Raw genomic sequence first — 21,478 nt, 5'->3', positions numbered from 1 at the left:
AAAGAACTGGAAGGCAGAAATGTAGCCAATCTCAAATAATTAATGTAAGAATAATTTATAGCAGAGAAGCAGGCAGGGGAGAAGTGGGGCTACATGCTGAGTTCAGACACATTCAAGGGTTAAGTGTGAGCTGTTTTTGAAACATGGGTTATTATTGAAATGTGGCTTATTACATTGTCTGAAGCAAGCTGTGCTAACCAGACATAGCTAGTTAATTATGGGGGAAAAACCCATGAAGAGAACCCATGGTCTGTTATTGGGTTGTGAACTGTGGGTTACTCACCATGGTTTGTTATCTCAGCTGGGTTCTGACAATATGATAACCCCACTTTTCAACAATGACCCCCTTTCAACTCATTGTTCACCCTGGAGTGAGTTGCTATGTTTTCTACAACCAGCTGGAGTGGCTTGTACATGGTTAACAAACCATGGTACTGGCTTTAAACAACACAATAAGCCAGTCCTGTTGTTTGAACCCAAGTTCACACAACACATTAAATCCCTTGAAAATCTTAACCATGCACTGTGGTTAAAATCCCTCTGTATGGGACAATCAGTCACAGCAGGGGTTGTGTGTCTCCTCTTCTCATTCCTTCTCCCTGCTGTCCTCCATGCCCAGCCCAGAGGATACAGCAGGTACACTGAGATGCCCTCACTCTGTGGCAAGCCATTTGACACTGACTTGGATTTGACTTTTAAAAACAGTGCTTTTGTGTTATCCACATTTGGGAAAAGGATGGCAGTCCTGGACCACATGCACATCACTTCTGCCCTGAAAATTCTGCTGCAAAGTCTGCTTTCTATACACTCCACCATGAAAAACAAATCTGAAAATACAGCTGACAGTGGACTAAGGATTTGCAGTTCAGCATACACACATCCACATGGATACAGTGTACAAGCCAGATTGCAATATTGTAGTCCAATGATAATTCTAAAGATTTTTTTAAAGAAGAAGGTAGGGCTGTATGGAAAGCACCCTTTGCAACAGAATCCTCAGAGCTTTATGGGGTTGCTCATGTATCCCTTGACTGCCCTCACTTTCCCAAGTAAGGATAACATACAGGCACACGCTGCTGCCCCTGGCAAAAACAAAAAACCAAAAAACCCAAGAGCATGTAAAAAAGATTTTTTGGGGGGACACCCCCTCAATTCTCCCCCCTTTCAAGCAGGATTCTGAGGCTTTGGGTGCATGCTCAGCAGACCTAACTGTCCCTCAGTTTTGCAATATACCTTGAATTGATTACAGCTTGGGAAGTGGTAAAACCTGAAGGAAACCTGGGGAGGGTGTTGAGATTTGTGATTATAGAGACAAGCCTGCCTGAGGTTTCCCCAGCTTTTGAAGTGTCCTCTTGCTGCTAGCAGGAAGGAGGCAGTCTTTCCCGGTTGTCCTCAAGTGCTGGTTTGTCACTTTAGTGGAGCCTGGGAAAATCAGCTGTAAAAATAAACATAAACTTGTGATTAAAAATTAGGAATGCACTTGTTTAGGGAAAAAAGATTATCTAGATTCTCTGCAGAAATCTAAGAGCAAATTCCATCAACAGCAGGGGGAAAGACTGTTGGAGAAGCAAACCATTTTTGTGAGTTAAATTAATATATTTGCCATTGTAAAGTTGGTAAACCGAGGGAAAACAGTCTGGGTCTTCATTGCTTTCATGCTAATTTTTCCAGAACCATGTTCCATACTCTGCAATACCTACGTGCTGAACTACAATTCTTGTCATTTTCTTTTTATACCCAAGTCTTGGCTTGCAAAGCTCTAAGCAATTTTGGGAGCACTTGAATATCCACTGACCTGGGAAGAAGTCCCTCTGAACCAAACAGCATTTACACATGTAAAAGGATCACACTGGAATCCAAGTTTGACTAGGTAGAGACCTATTTAGCTTGAATGTTTTAACAGCTTCAGGTGCCCTTGACTGTCACTGGTTCAGATAGATAAATGAATGGTGGGCTTTTGAGGGGTTTGTTTTTACATTTGCTTCTCTATTGTGGCAATGGAACTAGGATCAACTGTAAAACAAGACCAATTTTTCAGTGGCTTAACCTATCATTATTTTTTGACAGAAGATTGACAGTGTAGCAGTTGTTCTCCATCTCAGCGGAATGTGTGCTAGACAGATGAAGTTCAAAAATCCCTTGCTCCTTGTTTCAAGGCTCTGAATTAGACAGTTTACAAAAAATAGGCCCCAAATAGTTGATCTAAATTCTAATCACCTTAAAATGCAAGGGTTGGGAACTCAGGAGAACATAAGAGCTATGTTGGATCAGAGCAAGGGCTGAGTGCCTTGACCAGTATTGATTTTGTTTCCATGCTGGCCAAGCAGATGCATATGGGACACTCTCAAGCTGGACACAGGCACCACAGAGACAATAACTGCAGCCAGTTCAATTAATCTGATTTGATGGAAGCTGCAAATCTCTGCACTTACAGGGAGCAAGCCCCACTGAACTTAGCAGGACTTCCAAGTAATCAGAAAGAGGATCCAGCTACCCAATTCATACATTTAATGTGAACAGAGAAGGTGACATGAAAACTGTGACTCCAGCTATCAACACTGCAAGCTGTTTGTTAGCAATCTGTACCAGGAGATAAATTTAACTTACACAGTTGCAGCCCCCATTCACATAAGGCAGCTTTCCCTGCAATTTGCTCATTAATGCGCTGGCTAAAGACTGGCTTGTTTTGCTTGTCTACATTTGTTCTGGTTCTGTATTTGTAATAAGGCAGGGCTGTGCTAGCACTTAAGCAACAAAAGACAATTATTTCTTTCCCTACAAGCCTTGTTAAATACTCCTAATGTTTTCATTATTTCAGAATGGCAAAACAAATGAAGGTCACACCATGTCTTTCCAGCACACAGAAAGATGCAAAGGAGTAGGGAGGAGGAAAAGGAGGAGAAGAAAAAGAAGAAAGGGAATAGTTTTCCCACATCAGTGAAGCATGTGCTTTTTTGGCAAGCAACCCCAGGTTGCATCCAATCCAGCATGCCAATCTAGTGTGCCTACCCACTGTGCTATACGAGCCATGGGTCCCTGTTTGTAATGTATTTCTGCCTTTTGATCCAGAAGGATCTACAAAGTTTCTTCTATTTCTTTTTATTCCCCTATACTTCCAAAGAGCTGCTTTGCTTTCTTTAAAAGCTTCCAGTTCCTCCTACCTATACCACCTTTGAACTCCCAAACTACATTAGAGGGTTGTAGCTGATTCCATGCTGCTTTTGGATTTTTCTTCTCACTACCTCCCGTCTTTCTGTGAGTGATGGTAGTTGGGAATCCCTGTTGCGTAGCTGAGCAGGCTTAGGTCAGGCCAAGACCAAGAAGAATGCCATCCCTTCCTGTAGGCCCTAGCTCCATGACACCACTCCCCACCTGGCAATACAAACACACTAATAACAACAAGCATGTAACTGTTTGCTGCTACTTCATAACACTCAAAGCTGGCTGCCTGAGGCAGCTGCCTTATTTACCCCAAAGTCAATACAGCCCTGACTTTCTCTTCTGCGCAGGAATAGGAGATCGTGTTCTTTCTCCACTGTCCTAGGGCAGACTAACGAGCAACCATCAGCCCTGGAGTGGCTTGGCCTCAAGTCTCTTGAGTCAGGGAGCATTCTGGAGAGGCAGTCAGGTGCATAAATGTGTGCGGAATGTACAGCTTTATTGCTGATCAATTTGCACTGTTTCTATTATATTTATTCTTGGTTTTATGCTATTCTTTTAATGGTATTTGCTTTTATATTTTTGTGGGAAATGGTAGATAAATTGAAATAATGAATGAATAAGACCTGTAGTCAACAGCTTGGCCCTCCAACTCCCCTCTGGAGATGTCAAAAATTCCCGTGAGGCCCTGTGCACTGATATCAGCAGCCTGCCCCATCCATTATGTGCTGGTTGTGCGGTGATATTCACATTTGAAGGAGCAGTCAGATGTGGAACTTTTGCAGGTCAGAAATTGTACATCTCTAATGTATAGGAACAAAGCGTAACATTGCGATTGGAAGATATTTTATTTTTGAAGTTATCCCGTGTGCCTCCTATTCTATGCAAGTTTGGACAGAAAAAAGGCCCACAACTCCCAGGATGTTGGCCAGCTATTCTGGGGAGTTGTAGGCCTCCCCACCCCCACCCAGCCCAAACTTGCATTGAATTGCATTCCAAATGTCCAAGAGAAAACACGGTGATCTTCTCAACCCCTTAGATGGTTCTGCTGGGCCATTAGTGTAGAGACAGGATTTAGTGTTACTTCCTGCTCTTTCATGATGAATGAGAGTTGAAGTCCAAAACATCTGGAGTGCACCAGGTTGCAGGAAGCTAGCTCAGAGTTTAATTGTGCAACTCTATACACAAAAGAAACTCCCATTAAGGTTAATGAGACTTACTTTAATGTAAGTGGACACAGGACTGAGCCCAGTTTCTCAGTAATAGGATACTGCAGAAGAGAAGAGTGGTCATAAGTGGTGGATGTACATGTTGGTGGGGGGTTTCTGAGTGGTTAGTCTAGTGGTTACAATTTGAACTTGTAATGGCACAATGCTGTGGCCCTTAGATGCCATCTAGATGGCCACAGGAGACTTCAGAGTCCCAGTTCCAACCCTGGAGACTCTCTCTGAGGTTGGAGTACCTTCCCTCTGCCCTTACAGTGGCATGGAAAGCACCAAGCCAACTGCAGCTCTAAGGTTACTAGAAGTACCTCAAAGATGTTTTGAGAGTAGAGAGAAGGAACAGAAAGGCTCTGCCAGCATAAATAGCATTCTAGCAATGCCTCTGCCTTCCTTCGTTTACTGGGGCAAAAAAGTCTTAGATATCCAAAATCAGCCATTTGCATCTTTGCAGGTGGGAGAGCCATGGAGGCAAGCTCTCGCTCTGTGCTCCTTCTGCCCTGCATAAGATGCCCATTATCTATGAAATTGAGAGGGCTACAGGCTGCCTTATCAAATTGTGCTGTTACAATCTTGTTTGACCTACAGCAACTCTTATTCCCTTTTTTAAAGAGATGTTCTTTTAACCATGCAAGTCTTATGACTGAGCAGGGATTTGAACTACTGTCTCTGTGTGAGCATAACTCCCACCAATTAATCACGTAATCAAGGCTGCTGAAGGACATCTTGGCACACAGACCAAATACATTTCTTTGTTGCATTTATTTTCTGCCTTTTCATCTTTTTCCTATCCATTTTCCCTTCACAACAACCTTGTAAGGTAGGTTGGACTGAGAGCCCGAACTTACCCAGTGAACTGCGTGGCCAAGTCCTAATCCAACACTCTTAACCACTACACCAGAGATGCATAGCTTAGGGGCAGCTGACACCAATTTTTGCAAAAAATCACACAACTTCCAGGATGGCTAAAAGGTGTTGTAGTGAATTGTGCCGTTTTAAACCTTACATGATTTTTCTAATCCACTGTTTAGGAGCTTACTACAGTGCACTAACAGTCTTGAGGATGGGGGTCCCATTGGGAAAGGGATGTGTCTTTTGACTTGCTGGGAAGGCCTTCCTCCTGGCCCTGATCAGGACACACCTCCACAAATCTGTTGCTTGCTGCACCCCAAGAGAATTTCCTTGAATACATTGATGAGGTTCAGGCAACACATTGACCCACAGTCAAAAGTTAGAGTTCCCAGAATTCTCCAGCCAGCAGCAGGGTGGGCTGAAGCATGCTGGGAATTCATGGGCTTTTTTTTTCCTGTTTGTGCTCAATCTTATCTATGCTTAGACATGTGGTGTGTGTGTGGAGGGGGGGAGTCCTACAATTCCCAGCATGCCCCAGTCCACAATGGCTGCCCAGGGCATGTTGGGAATTGTAGGGCGCTTAAACAGACTGGGGATTACACCCAAAGGCATGCACAGGAGCTCGCCTTTGGCTTCCCGTCGCTGCTGTTCCTAGTCCCCTTATGAAATGGCATCCCTGGGGGCGGGCGAGGGAGAGAACGGAGGAGGGGGAACCACGCACGCAACTTCGAGGGGATCTCTCTCCATGGGGGTATGAAAAATAACTGCAGAAGCGGCAGCGGGACCAGGCAGGGGAAGGAAGAAAAGACTGAATCGCAGGCGAGCTGGGGAACCACCAGCGTGGCTCCAGACTCCCCCCGCTGCCGCCGCCTCCTCCGCCTCCCTTCGCACGGGTAGCACTTCTGCTCCTCTCCCCCCGCGTCCGCTGCCTTCCCTCGCTCTACTCCAGAGTTCTGTCCCCCACCTCTGCGCTTGCCGCCGCCGCGAGGCTCTCTGCAGGATGATGGACAGCTGAGGATCTGATACTCCATCGCGCTGGGCGAGCACCGAGGCTGGAGCAAACAGTCTTACTACTTACAAGAGGAAGGGAAGCTTTGGAGCGCTTCGAGGAGAGGCGCGCGGCCTGGGGCGGAGTTGCTTTGCTTACAGTGCCTTTCCTGGCACTTTTAAAATTTTACTGGGGGGCGGAGGGGGGTGTTCTCTTGGAAAGCTGCTTCTGCTGCTGCAGCTGCCGCTGTTGCAGAGAGAGAAGGGGGCGGGGGGACTGAGCGAGGAGGGATCGGGACTTGGGGAGCTCTTCGCCTGGGGAGGCTCCGCGCCTGGTCTCCTCCAACCACTAGGAGCGGGGCCCCGTTTGCAGGCGGAACCTTTCGATTGTTGCTGCCCCCCCCCCTTTTGATCCAGCGTCACTCTCTCCGCCGTAGCCGCCGCTGCCCAGATCCTGGGATACGTATGCGAAGCTGGGCTTTCCATTACCAGAACTCGTCTGGCTGGAGGGGGACACTTCGCTCCCGAGGAAAGAGTTTTTCCTTCCCCGTGCTCCGACGAGTGGGCTCTCTCGGCGCTAAGAGAACTTCGGGCGAGTCAGCCGGGTTGGAACAAGCAAGCTTTGCTTGCAAACTTTTTTTTTAAACGTGCCCCCGGCAGCTCCACTCCAGCATGTAAAAGGACGTGCCAGCAACGGCCTCTTTCTGTCGAAACGCGTCCCCGTCTGTCCCCGTCACCACGGGTAAGGGAAATCAAAGAGATTTACTATTCTTATTTTGAAAGCACCTTAAACGGCGGCAGCGGCTGCTGCAGCGGCAGCAGTAAACTGGGTTCCGTCTGCGCTGAATGGCGCGCGATTATCGCTCTGCCGCACCGACTCCCTCCCCTTCCCGCTGGTTCTGGCAGGAGGGTCTCGCCACCAGGCTGGGCGGGGGAGAGAAACGACGCGAGGAGGCCTGCTGGCCTAAATGTATAGTTTTATTAAAAGGCTGTGCGTGTCTGATGTAGACGGTTTCATGGGCAGAGCGATTGTACAGGCTTAATATGAAGTTTGATTTTGCTGCGAGGCTTCCATTCGGTTTTTCCGCACGGAACACCAAGAGCACCTCCAATTCTATTTATGTTTGCCCTGCACCTCGTCCACACGTTTTATCTTGACAGCCCCCCCTTGAAGTAGTAGAGGGGTGCTCCTCTTGATTCTTCTTCGTGAGTGCTCGTTGCACTCCTCGGGTTTTTTCTGCTCAGGGTTTTTCCCGAGAGACCACTTGCTTCACCAGCGTATTCCTCCCTTCCGTGACGGAATCTGGACTTGCAATTTCTGGGAAGAGAAGGGGGGCACCGTTTTTACTGGGAATGGGATGTGATCAAGCGCTGCCGCCGCCCGATCTTTCTCTTTCTTTCTCGATCTCTCCAGTTGCACAGGTTGCGCGGAGAAGGATCCCTGTACCGCTTTCCCCAGAGGAGTGATGCTAATCAGAGAAGTCCTGCTGCTCCTTCAGTGTTGCTGGCCTTCACTGCTGCTGCACTGGACACTCCATCCCTTATGGGGCTTCATTCAGGTAACATCACTTGTCCTTCTCTTTTCCTGGGGGTGCATAATTCAGGATGTATTTACACCTGTGCTCTCAAAAACCCACCAACTTCTGCCAAAAGTGCTTCCCTTTTGAATTCTCCGTATTTCACTGGGGGAGCAAACCCAAGTTGGCTGATGGGGTAATGTAGAAACAGAGTCTGTCACGGACAGCTGAAGCTGCCACTGTAGCAAAAGTAGAACTGTTTGAGAGAAATGAAGAGACCCCCCTCCCCCGCCCCATCCTCGGGGATCCCAGCTGTTAAAACTGGAGTTGACTTGAGGTGCTCAATGTAAGCAGGATTCATGGGAGAAGGCAAACGACCTGTTATGAGGCAGGTGCAGCTCTTACATGACTTTAGCAATGCTACAATGATTGTGTTGTCATCAGTTAGTGCTGTTGCGAATGGCCACTTTGCTTTCTCAAACTTTGCACAGAATTGTCACAGATTACTTTTTGGGTCTCACTGTTTACAAATCCACCACCCCATGCATACCTGTCATCAGAGAATAACACTATATGCACTGGTTAGAGTGCATTCCAATCCATGAAAGCTTATGCCTTCATAAACCTGTTAAGCTTTTCGTGTGTTGCAACCTTTGTTGTTGTTTTTGACACCTTTTTGGAAGTCATGACAATAGCTGTGAATAAAGGTAGGATAAGCAACTCATTTGGGGATATGATCAATGCTCATGTTCTGTGTGCTTGCTTGCTTTCTAAGCATGACAAAGAGAACCTGAGGGACCCAAAGATTAAGGGAATTTATTCTGTATTGTCACAACCTTTTGGTTCCCATGTTATTAATTCTTTATTTCCGCCAGTGTACTTCCAGCTATGTGTAGAAATATGCCACCTACTTCCTCTGACTAATTTCTGGGGCTATGTGTCTTCTTTTAAGGAAGACAGCTCTCTCTTAAAAGACTGGTATAATTTAAAGACAGGCAGTGGTTCTTATGGGTCCCTGTCACCAGTGAGCATCAGAAGAGCAGCCTGAACTGGCAGGCACATATGTCATCTGGTCACAGTGCTCTGCACTATGGTGATATGTACTGTATTTCTATTTAAATTATAATTACTATTTTGCATTCACCACTTGGATATTTCATTGGATGTAAAGCAATATATAAATTGTGTAGAATAATAGGCATCTAAGTTAGAATGTGCAAATTTTGTACAAATGGGTACCCTTTTGGTGATGCATTTTCTCTTTCTAGATAGTTTGCAAGTGACCATCCACCATCCTGTGGTCAGGGAAGGTAGGCCTGGTTGCAAACACTCATGCTGTAACCAAGGGCTGCTCCACTGTGCAGCTGAAAGGATCTAAAGGACATGAGGGGGGACTGCTGGGAACTTCTTCCCCCATCGTGCCTACCTTGAGGTTTATCCCCACAGTCCTATCTCTCAGACAGGCTATGATGTTGGAAGTGAACATGGATGGGAGGAAAGCACTAGGAAGGAACCTGAAGAGACAGAAAGCTAGGGACAGTGGGTTGGTTAATTGTTCCTTATTGGCTGTGTACTCTTTGGCCCTTGAAATTACATTCCTGTCTGGCGCTTTTTATGTGAATGGGGAAGAGACATATGTAAAGATGGAACTTCTTATCTATGCCTGAGAGGCTACCATGCTTTCTGGCTCTTCCTGCTGCAGTCCAACAAAACAAGGTGATTTCTGAAATTTGATACTTTTAACTTCCTTGATTTTTTAAACTGTAACTGAGAAACTTTTTGTAAAACCTAGAAGAGAAAAAAGGGTTCAGGAATAAAATGTAAAGAAGGAATAGGGTGATTTTTACTTAGGGAAGAAATGCATTGCACTCTGAATAAGCACTATTTATTTCAATGGCATGCCCTTTCTGATAAGTATGCATAGGCTTAGCCTATGTAGGAATTTTCATGCAACTTCAAAATAAGTAGGGTTGCAGTCCTTTGCATGTTTGCAGGGGAATAGGTCCAGCTGAATTGAAGGGGATTGCTTCTGAGTGAGCATTCATGGGATTGCATTGTAAAAGGCCTTCACACAGAAGGGAGGATTCAGCTGTATGCAAAGGCTGCTAAGGTGAAGAAAAGAAACAAAAGGAGAAAGTTACAGCAAAGAAAATGTTTTCTAACATTTGTGCTGTGTGGCAAGCTGGTCAGGTAGCACTGCTATCCGCAGCACTTATGCTTTCCTGAGAATTCTTTAAGTCTGTTGTGAGTGATTGGATTAAATGGTCCATATTAGGTTTTCTGAAATCCAGAAAGGTTACAAATTGTTAAGATGGTTTTGATCAAATTGAGGGTACAGTTTAGAGAGCCAAACACTGATCCTGCAGTCTGAGTCTCTTTAACCATTTCCATAGCTTTGCTTGTAGATCAGACTGTTGCACTGAAAATGATTTGGGGCGCAGTCCTATTGATATTTAGACAGAACAAAATTCTACAGATCAAGGTTGGGTATGGAATGCTGAACTTTGAAAATCAAAACATAGATAGAATTGAAACTTTAACAGTATACTTTGATAAAATAGTGATGGAGTGCCAGCTAAGGTCTTGGCCACTCTAAATTAAGTTTCCTCTTGTTCACATACTTGGGGAAACTCAGCAAAGGAAACCTCACAATTGCAGTAGCAACAACAACATTGTAGCAAGTGATTGTATTACACCAGTCACAATCCAAGGGTGCTCTTTCCAGGCAAATATTTCATTAATGGTTTATTTAGGTATAAATCTCTCTCTAGCAGAGTGGCAACCTGTTAGGCCCCAGAGATAATTGCAAACCGTACTTGATACCTTTATGAATATAAGAGTCATGCTGGATCGGATGAAGGGTCCATCTAATCCAGTGTTCTGTTCACACAGTGGTCAACCAGCTACCCACAGGATCCCACAAGCAGGATAGGAATGTAACAGCCTTATGTGTAAAAGCAGCACGTAACACATGGATCAGTACATTAACTTGTAATGTGTGATGTGTATTTGGTGTATTGATATGGTGTGTTTTATAACCTGTCATGTATTTCACATTTTTACATGAAATATATCCTAGATTCTTTCTCTTTAAAGTCATGGGTTTCCTAAATGGAACCTAGATCTTAATAACCATAGCAGTCCCTGTCCAGTTGACAGTGATCTGAGATAATGTGTGAGCAAAAGGATTTGACTGCTTCCCAGAACATTTAAGAGATCAGAACTGTTGAACTTTGTGCCTATAAAATTCAGCTTGCTTGTTCAGGGCAGGATTTCATTTCTCCTGAATATGCTGATGATAAAGGGTTTTCCGAGTCCCATGACTAGAGACAGCAATGTGTGCAAAACAAGGTCTCTCCAAATAGCATAATTTTATTAGCAGTTTGGCACAGCAACTGATGTGACAATGAACTCGGAACCCACTGAGAACAGACTGAATCAGCTTTGACTGCTCTCCAGTTCTGATTTGCCATGTGGTTTGACCTTGCTAGTTATATGTGGTGATGACTAGCAATCACTGTGAACAGACCCAGAGGCAATAGTATGGACTGTAATTATGTTGTTAGGTTGCTTCAATCTCAATGACTTCAGTGGGATTTAAGTGGCAGAATGCCACCTATAGAAAGTAGGACAGTGATCATCCACATCAGGCAGGCACTGTAATAAAGCCCTAACAACACACATCCTTTTGAAAGTTAACACCTTTCTTCTTACTTGGGTCTTGAGAGAGTCATTGATAACCTGAGTACAAAAAAATGCTGCCTCTCCTTCTGTTCTAAACTTGGCAGATTTAATGTTTTGTTGTTGGTGTTGCTTGGCTTAACTTTTTGCCTCTCTCTTAAGATCTGTCAGCTGTGCAACTGCAAAAGAAAGCTCTCATTCTGCCGCCTGCCACGCTCTAGAATCTGGGTGGCTAAACTAGCTTGTGTAATTGAAGCTCTCCATGTTTTAAAGACAAATGTAATTATGTAAAAAGAGCTGCTTTTTTAATTGAAACCGACACCCTGCAATCAATCAGTCAGTCGCCAATGACTTACATAAGTGTTCTTTATGCAAGCCTTGTAGGTGATATATAAATCAATAATAAATTAAATTAGGTGGATGGGTTGTGCCATTTTGTGATGCAGAAATCTTCATTAATCAATCAGGGAACATTAAATATTTTTCTTATTTGTTCTTCTAATCCTCAAAATGCATAGAATTTACATGTGCATGGATAATAGCCTTAATGAAACAGAAGCCTGAACCATTATTTCTTTAAAAAGAAAAAAAAAAGATTTCATCCATATATAGTTCTGTCATTTTTATCAGCACAGACTTCTGTTTCATTGCATTTTAGATGTTCAAGAGAATATCCTGCACAATGCATCTTAATAAAGTGATGCCAATTTTTGTAGAGTTTTAGTGACAGTACAGTTCTGCTTAGTTTAGTAGGATGGTTTACCTAAAAACCTTTAGCTCTGCTAAACCTATCATTGCCAGCCAGACTCTATATGAAAAAGTGATATAGGCTTGGGCTCTTTTTCTTTTAAACATTTATTAGGGTTTTAGCATGTGTTCGTTCACCTGTCCCAGTCCTACAGCAGAAAGATCTCCTGAACCTCTCCCTCATTAAACCTTGCCCCCAATAGAATCTGGAAACCTTATGGCTAAAACTCCTCAAGTATGATCCTCCCAAGTTGTTAGTGTCAACCACACATTTCAGTTCTGAAAACCAACAGGAAAAGCCTTTGGTATGTAATGTATGTCACAATGGGAGAAAAAGCACCCAAGGAGATGACCTTTCAAAATGGTGTAATGCCTTGTCTTAGGCTGAAATGTAGCATCATGGTCACAGATTGGTGGGGAAATGCATACATAATCCTCTGCTTCTGCTGTATAAAATCCCCTCCCTATGCACGGAATAAAAACGGAATGCATTTATTTTGCCTTTTAGAAAGTAAGAAAGGTGAGCCTTACTGACTAGTAGAGGCAAGTGTGTGAGCTTCCTGCAGCTTGTTTTTAGTTGCCTAAACATTGTTTAGATTGGAGATCCTCGGGTTTTAGTCTGGAGACCACTGCTGATCTGATAGCTCAATTCAGTTAGTCACAGAAAGCTTGCGGAGCACTTGAATGTATCATTACATGGCTCTGCATTTCATTATTTTTTTCTGACAGCAGAGGTTGAGGCCTGTTTGACCAGGGTCAAATGATTCAACAGGCTAACTAGGCTCTGGCTTAAAGTCTGTAGTCTCCATAATAAGACCCTGCTATAGTTTTGGCTAACCGTTCTCTAAACTTTACCCATTATAGAGGTCCTTAGGGCCCACAGTTATCTCTGTTTTTAAGAATGTGCTGACATTGAAGGAAAAAAATGTAAAATATGAATTATGTAAGTACATTTATTTGTAAAACCAAACATCCCTATTAAGCTTTCTGCCAAGATCCCCAGCAATTTTCAAGGTGCCCACAGGGAGAAAAGTTTGAGCACCACTGCTTTAGATGATTGTTCAAGTTACTTCTTGATATGTATGGTTCAACATGGGAGAGGAGACTAAAAATCTTTCTTACTACCCTCCCTCCAGCTTTTCAGAGCCATAAACAGAGGGGAAGTTAAATGCTTCTTGGCATTCCATGCAATTTTTTTTAATGCTCCTTGTGAGTGTTGATGGAGACTGATCACTATTGTGATCACAGCAGATGGGGAAGATAGGTTTAACCTTTCCTCCCTTGACAAAAATGGCTCATTTGAACCTGCTGTTTTCATTGGGAGGAAATCTCCAGTTGGTGCCAAATAGCTGCTTCAAAGTAGTGATTTTCCACAGGACTGCAGCAGCTGATTTTGCATTTTTGACATTTTATGCCAGGATGCATTGAACTTCGAGTCTAGTTGGTTCCTCATACGCAGGTAGTAAATGAGAGTATGCAGGTAGATAAATATGTTGTTTTGGCAGCAGAGCCTAGTTTGAAGGAGGTTATTCTCTTTCTCCTAAGTTCCAAATCAGTCTTACTGGTACAGTTCAACATTGATCCAAAAGAATCAGCATTCTGCTGTGTTCATTTAAGAAAGATATCAGCATTCTTCACAGCTTGTAATCATCAGTTATTTGCAATCATCAGTTGATAAACTTGAATTGCCCTTTTTTAGCTTTTTGCATTATTACTGCCCTATCTTTAAATCCAAATTTGTTTGCACCAAAGAAAATCTTAGACTTTTTTACATGCCTTTGATCACAGATGCTTCGGTTCTGGTTCAGACCTCCTTCTTTCTATTCTTTTAAAAAAATTATTAAGTAAATCTACAACAGCAGTAAGTGATGAAAAAACTCTGCTAAAAAGTACACATCAAAATAGTAATTTAAATCACTAATTTAAGCTTCTACCATATGTGTGTGTGTGTGTGACACAGAAATGGGTTGTCAAATTGGGTAGTCTTGCAGAAAGGTAGCCATTTTGCCAAAGAGTCACAGGAGCTTTGGAAAAAGAAAAAAAAAGAAAAGAAAAACGGAGGGGAAGGCAGGCTACTATGTTGAGATCTTACATCGCTTTTGGCTGAACTAGTATGATGTCCCAGAAACTTGTAGATCAGAGTTTGCTGTGCTAGCTTCACTTTTAAAAAATGTGTCCCGCTGCCCCATTGTTGACCGAGCCGTTCCATTATTAGGGAATGCTTGTGAACATTCTAAATGTTGAAAGGTCTGTAGTTAACGCTAACCATACAGTAGGGCCAGATTCTGCATGTCTGATCTCTGTTGAATCAAAGAGGCTTGGCACTTCAGTAGAATTGTTCTGAATTTGCTTCTGCGAAATGAAACACAAGTTCTGTTCTCAGGTGCACATCACCCACAGAGACATCCTTGGGTATTAAATCTGTGACATCAATTTAGCTTGCTTGTACAAGATTCAACGTATTCTATGTGGATCATTAATGAGAATTACAGAGTAACAAGGATTCTAAATTTTACTGTGAAGTAGATAGATGATAGCCTTTCTTTCCCACAACATAAACAACATCTGTTTGCCAGTGTGCTGCAAAATCTGTTGCTGAAAGTAATGGCTTATGTTTGGGAGAGTATGTGATACCAGGTTTGCCTGGCTTTTTAGTGATTGATTTGCATTGCCTTTGGGCTTCCCTGGTGTGATAGCTTTTTTTCTTCCATGGTGTATTACAGTCTCCATAATGTGGATTCTTCTATAGATAATGCTGGTTTGAGTTAAAGTTGATATATCACGAATAACCTTTTAGGGTCATTGAAATAGTTCGTGTCCTTCATTTTTGCACTGTGCCTTCCATTCTGTGTGAGCAGCAATTCATGAGACAGGCTGGAACAGAACTTTCTAATCCTGCATCCTATTTCCACAGCAGGTACCCACAGTCCCAGATACAGATTTTTGAGGAACTGTAGTGAGGGGGCCTAGCTCTCACATATTACAGTCTGCTCCAATAGAGTTGTCCAATTCTGAGGAGGGGGCAGAGGTGGGCAGATGACTTGGCATTTCCAAGGTTACCTAGTGAAGTGTCTCAGGCAGAGCATGAGAACCAGCCCTCCTTGGAAAGGAAGAAAAGCTTTTCAGGACTGGAGGGCAGGGGTACAGGGAGAGCTCCTTGACCCTGATCAGGTGTCAGACCCATTACGAAGTGTTCAGCATTCCCACCATCTCACCCTGACACAGCGAGAGCCACCCTGGAAATAGAATCAGAAACTTTTTTGAAAGGAAAAGGAGGGAAAATTTCAGTCTGTATTCAACTCTTTACATGGGCAGATTATTCTCCCACATCTCAAGGAGAATGTTGCTTTGATTTATATGGTTTTGTGACCTAACTTGTACCATTCCTAAGTTTTAATCAAAGTACCATGCTTCTAAAGTTCAGTTTGAGTCTGTTAGGGAGGGAAAAGAGGGAGGGAAAGACCTGCTCATGGCAGGACCCTTGGGCACCTCAAGCCTATGCTTGATAGGGGCAAAGCATCAACAGTATATATGAGAATCTGCAGGGATCCATTTACCAGTTTTGGAGTGTGTGATTTTACCCCTAAACTAAGGTCCTTATTTTTAATAGCAAAAAAAACCAAGCATCAATCACAGATTAATGGACAGGTTACCTCCTACAAATACCTCATGTAACCTGGGTGTAACCTTTGAATCATTTGGAAGACCCAAATCAAGTCTGCTACTGAAAGTGCTTATAGGAGCACTAGAGCACTCCTCTTTCTTATATATTTCCCTGCAGCCTTATAGGTTTTTATTGCTAAAATAATTTCACAGATGCTATATAGCTGTCAAATATATGTGATTACAGACAACACCCACTTGAAGTTGTACAAGCAAAGTTTTTAAAAGCAATATTAGGAACCTCCACTTGTGTGCCTAATACAATTTTATAGCTTGAGAGTGAACAAATCACTATAGATGCACTAATGCTGATATACAAGATGAATTTTGTATATCATTTTGTCCTGTTGGCCTTGCTCCATTGATTTTGATTGATACATTTTATCTAAATGGAAAATGTCATTGGTGGTAAAATTTCAGAACTTAGGCTTTTTGGTTCATGCCATACAGATGTTAGGGTACAATGAAGCCAAAGAGATAATCACACAGCATATTACGGACATTGAATTTCAAAATCATCTGAGAGAGATTATTATCCTAATTATCAGGATTATGTGGCAACATACAAAATTGTATGCCAAATATGGTAATCCATAGGTACACGGAACTTTTCACACTAGTGAAATTAAATGTTTTACTTTCTACAATTTTAGAAGGCAATTTTATAAGATCCCTTCAAGAGTGACCATGCCCATGTGATATGTAGAAGAGAAGCTCATATATTATTTCATTGTCCATTTAATTGCGATTTACAAAGAGATTCTTATTTCTTATTTTATTCTTTCAAAAATAAACATTTTATTTTATTTTATTAAAGTATTTTATTTAAAATATTTGCCATCAGACTGGAATTCCCAAATTACTCACAAGGTAGTTCTAATTGTGTCAGTGCTATCAACTGTAAATGAATTAAGAGCAACAGTTTTTATCAAAAGTTAATAATGCCATGATAAATTGTAGTAATAATATATGTTTTAGGTACATGACCTTGATTTATATATGTGCACACAAGTGTGTGTGCTGTAATTATTTTAATTTTTGTGTTTGTTACTTATCTAGTTGTTTTCTCATATTTGTGGTGACAGAAATGTAACCTGTTTTAACTTGTTTTAATTTTTAACTTGCTATGTTGGCCCACATTGGTTTATGCTGTCTGTGACTATATTAAAATGAATTGACTGATAGGACTGTTACACAAAACTCACTCAGTGGGCCACCTTCCTCATGACTCTGCTTTCTTGTTGACTGCCACCAACAGCTATTGCTCCTCATCCTCTTTTCCATCATCGCTACCACTTGCTTAATAGACCAAGAGCACATGAGCCAACAGGCAGTAGTATTTACTGTCCCTCCTTCACACTACCAGTCTTGTCCAGGCCAAGGCGAGAGGCAGGTGAACAAGGAGATACTAGTGATGAAAAGGAGAAATGCCGGGGGGCTCTTTTCACTGGGACTTTGGCAATTGCTCAACTAGGCCTACCCTTTATGACCATCCTGAGCTCCAGAGGTTCGTGGGAAACCCATCCAAAAGGCAATAGCCAACCCTCATCAATCCTTCTACAGCAACTGATATTCAATCCCCTACTGCAGCGGTCCTCAAACTTTTTGAATAGGGGGCCAGTTGAAAGGCTGCGATGACCATTGCGGCCGGTGAGGTGGGGGTGCCGTTGGGCGCATGCAAGACGGCGTCGGGCACACACGGCGGTGGCTCACTCGCTCAGACATCTCCCAGCAAGTCCAAAACCATCTCTGAGCGAGCAAGCCACCACCTTCCTGCCCATGCTGCGAGGCAGCGGTGAGTGCATGCATGGGAAGCAGGCGGCGATGGTGGCTTGCTCACTCGGAGACCATCTCCGAGCAAGCAAGCCACCACCTCCCCGCCCATGCAGCAAGCACGCGCACAGGCTGAATGGATGGCCGTGACACGCCAGATCCATCCCGCCGGACGTAGTTTGAGGACCCATACCCTACTGCCTCCAAACCTTGAGACTGTATATAGCGGTCATGACTAGTAGCCATTGATAGCCCTAATGCCAGAAATTAATCTAAACCTGTTTTTAAAGCTACTAGAAACCCAGGCTAATCAATCATAGTTCTGCTATGCATGATAGAGTAATTTACTCAAGTAAGAAGGTGGGGGGGTTAAAAAAAAACTCAGTAGATTCCAGTAGATACATTGTTTTCTTTTTAAAATCTCCATAGGGGAATTAGGGATAAAAACAGGAAAAGGAAATTTAAATCCCCTCCCTCCTGAATTGCCATGGTTGTAGTTGAATCACTACACAAGGTCGTACTCAAATAAATAAACTGGTCATTGTGTTGCCAAGAGGCAAGAGATTCTTTTAGATTTGAAAAGCAGTAAGCATACCAGTATGTAAAGAAAAAGAGACTTATTTAAACCAAAATAATTGCTTCAAGACTACAACAGAGAATATGCTCATGCTAGCCCTTCAGCACACCCCTTCTGCTCTCAGGAACCCTAAAATAGGTGCTCCCAGGTGGACACCTTTGACCAATCTGCACAACCCTGTCCTGGAATTCCCTCAACTTATATAGGTACAACTATCATGGTTATACCTGGGATTGGTTATGGATGAGAATGGGAAGAGATGATAAATACAAAATGAGATAGCAAAGGTCAACTGATATGAATATCTGAGTGTTGTCAGAAAAGATTGCTTTTCATCCTCCCTAAAATTCTTGTGTCAAGTATCAGTCTAAGGAATGCAGCAAACTGGCTCCAGAATTACAATTTTAATCTTAAAGCAAAATTCTCCCCTGTGTCAACAAAAGAACATAGCAGAGTCAACTAAAGTAGTAAAAATTCAGTCTCTGTCTTGCACCTAGGCATAAGATGGAGGAATTGTGGTGTACCACTAGCTCCTTGAAATGACAGTAGTCTTCCACATGAATTCCATGACAGTCCACTTGCTTATCGAAACAATTACTTTGGCCCAGGGTTGGTGGTATCCTCAGACTTTGCAGTAGTAAGTTCCATAACTGAACTATGTGTTAACTTATTCTAAAACTGTGTGTGAGGAAATAGCTGCTTTTGGCTGTCAAGGCCCTCTTACCGATCACCTTCCTTCAATGACTACATATTCTTTAATTATGAGAGGAGGAATAACTTATTTCTCTTCACTTGCTCTTAATAACAATCTTTCTCAGAGATTAGTTCACAGATTCTGCCACTTTTCATGGTCAGAGTAACCATGTGCATGTAACAAGAGGCACAGGTTAATAAAGCAGTCCAGAAATTTTGTCCATCTTTTCCAGCATTAGTCTGACTGCCTTTGGCTCTCAAGGGTTTTAGCAAGACTCTTCTTTCATTATCCTTCTCTCTATCTTTTTTACGGGAAATCCCTCCAAGAGACTTGCTCTGTGCAAAGCATGTGAAGTACTGCTGTGAAATGATCTCTTCCATTTAAAACTACTGGTGACTTAAGCTGAATGTTACTACCTGCATGATTTATGTGTCTACTTTGAAATAAATTGTGGATTACAAGTAAATGCTAATCTTCAGCAAACTTACATGGAAGTAATCCCCATTGGATTCCATGGGATGAAGGCCTGAATTAATTGGTTAGAGTTGAGCTGCCTAGCACTTATCTGGATGACTAAATAGGCAACTGTGATGTATCTTGGGGCTCATCGGAGATCCCTTGCTATTTCCCTCAACTGGACACCTTGGAGGGACACTAGGTAACCCTATTTAAATAGCTTTTGAGTCTTCCCCACCTACCTCACTTTATATCCAAATGAATTAGTAATTGCCAACACCTTCTGTATGAAGGTGTTGTATAACAGAGAGAATGATCTTGCTTGAAAAGCCCAAAACAATCAAGTGGGGTGAGATGTGGTGGTATTGAGCAGGGATACAGAATTCTCAGTCTTCATGTCTAATTGTGACTGGGGATGATTGATGTATTGTTGTTAGTCACGAAGTTGTGTTGGACCCATCACGACCCCATGGACAACATTCCTCCAGGCCTTCCTGTCCTCCACTATTCCCCGGAGTCCACTCAAGCTCACACCAACTGCTTCAGTAACTCCATCTAGTCACCTCATTCTCTGCCGTCCCCTTCTTCTTTTGCCATCTATTGTTCCCAGCATTAGGCTCTTCTCCAGGGAGTCCTTCTTTCTCATTAGGTGGCCAAAGTATTTGAGTTTCATCTTCAGTATCTGGCCTTCTAAAGAGCAGTCAGGGTGGAACTCCTCTAGGACTGACTGGTTTGATCGCCTTGCAGTCCAAGGGACTCACAAGAGTCTCCTCCAGCACCACAATTCAAAGGCCTCAATCCTTTGGTGCTCAGCCTTCCTTATGGTCCAGCTTTCACAGCCATACATTGCAACTGGGAAAACCATAGCCTTGACTATACACACTTTTGTTGGCAGGGTGATGTCTCTGCTTTTTAGTATGGTGTCTAGATTTGCCATAACTTTCCTCCCCAGGAGCAAGCATCTTTTAATTTCTTGGCTGCAGTCCCCATCTACGGTGATCTTGAAGCCCAGGAAAATAAAATCTGGCACTACCTCCATTTCTTCCCCATCTATTTGCCAGGAAGTGAGAGGAGCGATGCCATGATCTTAGTTTTCTTAATGTTGAGTTTCAAGCCAACTTTTGCGCTCCCCTTCTTCACCCGCATCAAGAGGCTCTTTAGTTCCTCTTCACTTTCTGCCATAAGAGTGGTATCATCTGCATATCTGAGGTTGTTGATATTTCTCCCAGCAATCTTAATTCCAACTGGTGATTCATCTAGGCCCGCCTTTCTCATGATGTGCTCTGCATATAAGTTAAATAGGCAGGGCGACTGTATACAGCCTTGCCGAACTCCTTTCTCAATTTTGGACCAATCAGTGGTTCCATGTCCAGTTCACACTGTTGCTTCTTGATCCTCATATAGGTTTTTCAAGAGACAAAGAAGATGGTCCGGTACTCCCATCTCTTTAAGAATTTGCCACAGTTTGTTGTGATCCACACAATCAAAGGCTTTAGCATAGTCAATGAAGCAGAAGTAGATGTTTTTCTGGAACTCCCAAGCTTTCTTCATGATCCTGTGTATGTTGGCAGTTTGATCTTTACTTCCTCTCCCTCTTCGAAATCCTGCCTGTACTTCTGGTAGTTCTTGGTCCACATATTGCTGGAGCCTAACTTGTAGGATTTTGAGCATAACTTTGCTGGCATGTGAAATGAGTGCAATGGTGCGGTAGTTTGAACATTCTTTGGCATTGTCCTTCTTTGGGATCGGAATGTAAACTGACCTTTTCCAATCCTGTGGCCACTGTTGAGTTTTCCAAATTTGCTGGCATATTGAGTGTAGCACTTTTACTGCATCGTCTTTTAAGATATTGAATAGCTCAGTTGGAATGCTGTCACCTCCACTAGCTTTAGATTTAGGTCATACCTGAGTGGCCTAGTGCTTTCCCCTACTTTCTTCACTTTAAGCCTTTTTCAACCAGAAGCTCATGATCTGAGCCATAGTCAGCTCCTGGTCTTGTTTTTACTGACTGTATAGAGCTTCTCCATCTTTGGCTGCAGAGCACATAGTCAATCTGATTTCTGTGTTGACCATCTGGTGATGTCCATGTGTAGAGTCGTCTCTTGGGTTGTTGGAAAAGAGTGTTTGCTATGACCATCGTATTCTCTTGACA

General features: G+C 43.0%; 1 protein-coding gene across 1 annotated transcript in view; it reads left to right on the top strand.

Moving 5' to 3' along the window:
- Positions 1–6,574: 6,574 nt before the first annotated feature.
- Positions 6,575–21,478, top strand: part of PRIMA1 (proline rich membrane anchor 1) — a 63,233-nt gene continuing 48,329 nt past the window's right edge. The window contains exons 1-2 of the mRNA XM_044436784.1: positions 6,575–6,960; positions 7,633–7,777. Of these exons, the coding sequence (XP_044292719.1) occupies positions 7,685–7,777 (93 nt within the window). The 5' untranslated portion in view covers positions 6,575–6,960; positions 7,633–7,684. The remainder of the gene's footprint in view (positions 6,961–7,632; positions 7,778–21,478) is intronic.

The sequence above is a fragment of the Varanus komodoensis genome, unplaced genomic scaffold (genome assembly GCF_004798865.1).
Source record: "Varanus komodoensis strain SLA01 unplaced genomic scaffold, ASM479886v1 scaffold3, whole genome shotgun sequence".
NCBI classification, from domain to species: Eukaryota; Metazoa; Chordata; class Lepidosauria; order Squamata; family Varanidae; genus Varanus; species Varanus komodoensis.
Note: the sequence above shows the minus strand (reverse complement) of the source record. Positions and strands in the feature narration are given on the sequence as shown.